The 6,490-nt window shown below is 40.5% G+C and overlaps 1 protein-coding gene across 1 annotated transcript in view; it reads left to right on the top strand.

Annotated features, from left to right (window-relative positions):
* The first annotated feature begins 2,418 nt into the window (after window positions 1–2,418).
* MED4 (mediator complex subunit 4) overlaps window positions 2,419–6,490 on the top strand; it is a 7,765-nt gene continuing 3,693 nt past the window's right edge. The window contains exons 1-5 of the mRNA XM_015812340.1: window positions 2,419–2,832; window positions 4,054–4,120; window positions 4,416–4,586; window positions 5,371–5,428; window positions 6,381–6,467. Of these exons, the coding sequence (XP_015667826.1) occupies window positions 2,750–2,832; window positions 4,054–4,120; window positions 4,416–4,586; window positions 5,371–5,428; window positions 6,381–6,467 (466 nt within the window). The 5' untranslated portion in view covers window positions 2,419–2,749. The remainder of the gene's footprint in view (window positions 2,833–4,053; window positions 4,121–4,415; window positions 4,587–5,370; window positions 5,429–6,380; window positions 6,468–6,490) is intronic.

Raw genomic sequence — 6,490 nt, 5'->3', positions numbered from 1 at the left:
TTCACCCAGTCTTCCATTGCAGCTTGTTGAAGCCTTATCGGGACTCCACTTTAAGACCTCCCCCTAAGAAGGCACCCGGGCCCCTCATAGTTGCGAGACAGACCCACTATGAAGTGAAACATATTCTTGACTCTAGAATTTTTAAAGGGAAATTACAGTACCTAGTACAATGGAAGGGATACCCGTTGTCTGAAGCCACCTGGGTGAAATCCAGCAAGGTGAAAGCTGATAGACTCATCAAAAGGTTTCATGCAAAATACCCCAATAAACCGAAAAATAGCCCCTAACATATGCTTTTGTTTACATTCCAGGATCTGTTTTTTTAAAGTGGGGCCGGATGTCAAAGCTGCTAACATTGGATGTTCTTGCTCTGACAAAATATGCAGAGCTGTGTGGTATTTTTAGAGTTAACTCAGAAGACGCTGGGAGGGGAGAAGAAAGTATTAGTTGCAAATGGAAGAGAACCTTTGCCCTTCAAACTAATTGGAGAATGTAAATCATGACAGCAAAATAAGGGAGGGAAAATGCTAGCAAAAATAACTGCTCGAGGGGTGGAGATTTCAGATCTTAGCATCATCCCTTCTTCATGCCGTGCGACATTTTGTCACATGAATAAACAATGGATGCCTTACTATTGATTTACGGAGGCCAGAATCTTTAGCAAGAATTTGGCAGCTCTTTCCAGACTCCTGAACATCAACATGAAGACTGCCTGCATCTCTTTTGACTGGGGCAAGATTCAGTTCTATAAACTTATGAAGAGCAGATTCCAATGATGGCAATCAACGTGCATGTTTGTTTATAGGGGAGGAGCCCTTAAACTCTGATTGCCATCTCACTCACTGAAATGTGATTCAATGTATCCCTAAGATAGCTGATTATCCTAAGGTTTCACATATCCTTTCCTACAAAAGCAGTGAATATTAGCTTAGCATGTTCAATAAAGACATGGTCCCAAGAATTTATTAACAGGAGTGTTATAGTATTGCAGTATATGAATTGTTCTAAGGAGGCACCTTCATCTCAAGGCTGTATACTTAAAAAGATACCTGAAAGTTCCACACACATTCCCCCAACTATCAATACACAATGACAATCAACAGCACTCCAGAATGTTATCCCTCAAGTGTAGAAGAGGCTGCAGTTATCAATATCTTATTTCTTCTTTCTAAAAAAATATATTGAATTTCAGTGCTCATGCAGACCTTACTGTAGCTGTTCCACTTGTAATTAAGCAAAACCTGCATCCAAAATACATAAATACAACCTTTGATAATGTACCTTGCTTTTCCCTTTATGATGCCACAAGCATAGTGACACATGTCATGATCTTTCTGAGTGACCTTGCTTTAGCCAAGTGATCCCAACTCTCTTCACTATTCTTCAAACTGAAATTCAGAGTTTGAACTTTCCTTGGCAGGATCCCCAACACCATTCCGGCCAGCCCTCTCTGCTTTCATCTGTATCAACTCTTCTTTCCAACCCCCTGAGAGGTGCTAAAATAAGCCAGCATAGTGGCCAGACACTCGAAGAGGAGAGGATGAGGGTGGGAAGAATGGCCGGAGCCACAGTTGCCCTCCATGTGTGCTCTTTCGCTGCAAAGCAAGGAGGCGAGGCAAGGCAAGGAGGCACCCGATCCCCTTCGGGGCGCCTCGGGGCAGTGTGTCTCTTGCAGCTGACCCTCCCTTCCCTGCCAGGGATCACTGCCCGCTCGCTCACCTTGGCAGCAGCATTCAAACTCGCGTGGCTGCTGCCACCTTGGCACCAGCTCAGCTGCCGGGCGGCCGCGGTGACCATCCGCGTATAGATCACGGAAGCGGCCATGATTGACCTCCTTCCTGCGGAGCCCCGCCGCGCTCGAGAATAGCCCCGCCCGCCCCGCGCCTGCGCAGAAAGACAGGAACTGATCCGAAGGCAGCCCAGCCTCTTGATGGATTTACAGTACTCTTCTTCCTGCTCCAGGGAGGAAGCGGAAACCCCCGGCGGAGACAGTTGTCACGCGTTGGCGGCGCGTAAGACGTCTTGAGCCCCTTGGGCTTTATGCATACCCTGAGAAAGGTTAAGTTGGTGCTTTGACGCCCCAGTTGCTCCGCCCCTCCTTCAAAGTATTTTAGGGATTTGATTATGTAGCGTCGAGTTGTTTTCGATTCCTAGCGACCGCAGACAGATTTTCTCCATAACGATCTATCCCTAACCGGGCCTTTCAAGTCTCCAACGGTGACAGCCACCGACTCTATAACTGAGTCTTTCTACTTGCTGCTGATGTCGTTTTGCGTTCCACCTTTCCCAACATACAGTAGCTCCGAAGAAAACTTCCCTTTTCCTGCCTTTTATCCAAAGAGCTTTAATTTTATTTATACTGTTGTGAACGTTTCAAACGCTTCCCCCCCTCGCAACGAATTCGGATGGTATGCAGGGGGAAAAAAGAGAGGCCTTCCCTTGGCCGAAACCTATGAAGAGATGCAAGAGGTTAAATGCAGGCGTAATAGGCCGGCCACCATCTATCTTCCACCTTCCGTTAAAACGGCCCCAATGAACGGGGTTCTCTTTCCCAGCAGGAGCCCTTGCAGGGAACAAGCAGTCTCATTAATGCGAGGCTCCGGAACAGAACTGGGACCGAAAGCCGCGTGAATATCCCTATTTTCCCTGCGCAGGCCTTAACGCCGAGGTCACCAGGGGCCGCTCTCACCTCATTGAGCGCGGCAGCTTCTCGGATCTCTCCCGCGGCTTCCCCTTCCGGCCAGCAGAGATGGCGGCCGGAGCGAGCGGGGACCAGAGCAGCACCAGGGAGAGGCTGTTGGCTGCCTTGGACGATCTGGAGCTGCTGGCCAGGTGGGCGTTGGTGGGCGTTGCACCGCGGACCTGTTCTGGGCTGCGCTTCGCTGCGGGACTTTGCGCTTGCCATGGAATAGCCTAACCAGGAATTAATTAAGGCAGTCAGTGTTCGGGGCTGTTGTTATTATTATTATTGTTGTTGTCGTCGTCGTCTTCGTTCCGGACTCCTATCCTTAGCCAACGGGGTGGTTTAAAGTGGGACTCGGGGCGCGACGTGCGCATAACGTTATTGGACGGTTAATAAGTACCCAATTTCAAATTATTAATTTCTAGGTTCACGTGACAAAATGAACTATTTATTTACTTATATCTCGCCTTTATTACTTTTACAAATAACTCAATGCAGCGAACACGTTCAATACTTTTTCCTCCTCCTATTTTCCCCACGACAACAACCACCCTGTGAGGTGGGTTGGGCTGAGAGAGACTCGCCCAAGGTCATCCAGGTGGCTTTCCTGGCTAAGGCATGAATTCAACTCACTTGCTTTCTGGCCTGGTGCCTTAGTAGCCCAATCTGGCTAGGTTAATCATAAAGTGGAGGGCTGGGAGACGTTCATGAACAGACTTGGGAAGCATCAGTTGAGGGAAGCGTGCTCACGATGTGTTAGAAACGGAAAATAAAATTTGCTCTTTTTTGAATCTGGATTTTGTTGAAAATTGTTCTTCAAACATTTTACATGTCAATGTTCAAGTTTGTGGGGTGCAAAAATTACTTTTTCCAATTGAGTGTACATGCATCCCTGAGCAGAATTTTAAAGGTTTGCTTTACATTGCAAATGCTACTTCACTTGACAATACATAGTTGTTAGCAATTGATGACTAGGGAAAAAAAGAAATTACTGTTTTTTCACAGTTAAAGGGGAAAAAAACTACAATGTCCATCATAGACAGGATGTCCACTTTGAACACCATGCCCTGTCTGGCTCAATTTCACAAACTATATTTTTAAAACTAGAATCCCCATCCCCATCTATTATCTTTTTACTATAAGACCACTTACATTGTTTTAATTTTTTTACTAACTGCATTTATCAATCATATTTTTATAACAATTATTTCCCTCAAATATTAAATCTAACTGGATTTTCCCTGATTAGCTGAAACAACAGGAGCGAAATTTAAGATGAAAGGAAGACTTAATTTATTTGCTTTGGAGGAATAGGTAATACACTAAAACTGTCTCCTTTTCGGTCACATACTTATATTGTTTTGCTTTAGAGAACTGATTGAAGTTTTGGCAATTTCAAGAAACCAGAAGCTAACACAACCTGGGGAAGAGAGCCAGGTAAAGAGTTTGAAAATCTTATAAAACTATAGAAAAAATATTTTGTTAATTATCTACGTTGACCAGCCTGAAAAATAAACTAATATGTCTGCTTCTCTACTTTTACTGTAATGTTGTTACATGGACACTTTTATACTTTTTTTTAATTCAGGGCCTGAGATTTTTAAATAGAGCTATTAGAAAATCTAGATAGCTACTTTGTGACAACAAAAACAACTACAAGATTTGATTTTATTGGAAATCCTGAAATTGACAAGTTACATTTTCCTGTAATATATAATTATTTATTGTACAGATCCTGGAATTGTTAATTCAGCGGGATAAAGAGTTCCAAGAATTGATGAAACTAGCTCTTGATCAAGGGAAAATCCACCATGAAATGCAGGTATTGGAAAAAGTTATAGAGAAAAGAGACAATGATATTCAGCAGCTTCAAAAACAACTAAAAGAAGCAGAACATATTCTGGTGAGTGAAGTGCTCGATGTCTTGATGTTTGTGTCTATTAAATCAGTCATACAGAAACTTGGTATAGTTTGTTAGTATTAAATGTATCTAGTAAATGCAAATTAGGCTAGTTTATTTTTAATTTCTTCCTTTCCTTGGTTGCCATGTTACTGCAAGCCAAAGTTGTTTTTACTTTCTTGAAATTGTTTTCTTTCACTGTGCTAGTCTGCAGGGTTTTTTTCTTGATATTTGGATGTGCTAGCCAAAACCATGTGAGTATTTTAGATAAATCCTAAAGCATGTTACCAAATAAGATATAATGGCTCTGTTAAGCCTGCAACCTCTGGTTGTAAAATTGTTGCCTGAATTTATACAGCATATGCAACTGTAATTAAGCAAGAGGTTGAATTGTACAATTCTTTGGACCAAAGCCATAATTTGGCTAGCATGCTGTACAAAATCAGTCAGTTTAGTTTTTGTCTTAGCATTTTGTATGAAGCCAGCCAGTTCTTGTTTAATAGCCCATGATTAAACTATGGTTTAGTACAATTTTAAACCAGGCACTGGGTCAAGATTTTGTTGTTATTGTTAGCACATTAGTTAGAAATATAGTCCTAAAGAAGTGCAGAAACATTCTTGGGATTCTGTTAAATAGCCAAGCCATTTTTCTTAAACTTTTCCCTTGATTAGGATAACTTGCATATTTCCTATACTAAACTAATTTTAATTTCTTTTAAGAGGATTTATGAAAGATTAATATGCTTTTTATAAATCAGCATAACAATAAATAGTATTTTACATATAGGCTACAGCTGTTTATCAAGCAAAAGAAAAACTGAAATCAATAGAAAAGGCAAGAAAGGGTAAGTGTTTTTAATTATTTCTTAGGAAGTCTGTTTCCACAACCATAAATTGATGATTGCATGTCTTATGAAATTTATAAATATTTGTTTAATCATTTATTTTCTTCAGTAATTATATATTTTAAAAAATTCATGGTACATTTGAAAAATAACAGTTCAGTGGCACTACATATAATTTATTGTTCACTCAAAGGCATTTTCAGGCATTTGCACCTTGATACAGCTATGACCAAAACAAATTAAATAAAATTATGCAATTTTCTATGAGATCTTGGAGTCCAACAACAGCTTCCTGCCGGAGCAGCTATTTAGAAGAGGATTGAGGTGAAACTAAAAGGAGCAATTGCACCACACACATATTCTTGATTTAGTTTCTCCAGCTTTGTAAAGACGGTGCTTCACAGGATGCTAGATATAATGATGAGAAGGGGAAACAGTGGCCTTCCAGAAATTTGAAAATTGCAACTCCCAGCATTCTTTACATTAGAGCACACCTGGGAACTGTAATTTAACTATGTAGAATTATAGAGCAAAACAGAAAGTAAATTACAGTAAATTACATTACTGTAATGTCTCTGTTGCTGTCTGTAATATATACATGAATCAGCAGAAAGGAATGTTCTGAGTGTTTGGCTTTTACTGCATCATTTTTGCACAAGAATTTAATTTGAGGACACAGAAATTATTTTCATTTGGGTATTTCAGAGTTTCTCATGTGAATCATCATACCATATGAAAATGTAGCACCTTTTAAGATAAATTTCAATTATAGAAGAGAGATTGAAATGCACATAGAACTGCCAAAAAGAAAGAACGGACTCAGGAAAATGAAAGGAAAAGATCATTTTATAATGTTAGTGCTTCTACATTTTTTACTTGAAAGGACTAGTAGTGAATTTTATGTTACAGAATGGATGGTTGCATGCATTCATTGTATCCACATTTCTTACAGGAGCTATTTCTTCTGAAGAAATAATTAAATATGCTCATAGAATTAGTGCCAGCAATGCTGTCTGTGCTCCTCTGACTTGGGTGCCAGGTAAATAATAAATATGTATATAT

The sequence above is a fragment of the Protobothrops mucrosquamatus genome, unplaced genomic scaffold (genome assembly GCF_001527695.2).
Source record: "Protobothrops mucrosquamatus isolate PMUCROS unplaced genomic scaffold, P.Mucros_1.0 scaffold78, whole genome shotgun sequence".
NCBI classification, from domain to species: domain Eukaryota; kingdom Metazoa; phylum Chordata; class Lepidosauria; order Squamata; family Viperidae; genus Protobothrops; species Protobothrops mucrosquamatus.
The sequence above is the reverse complement of the archived record's forward strand: the minus strand, read 5'-3'. Positions and strand labels throughout refer to the sequence as shown.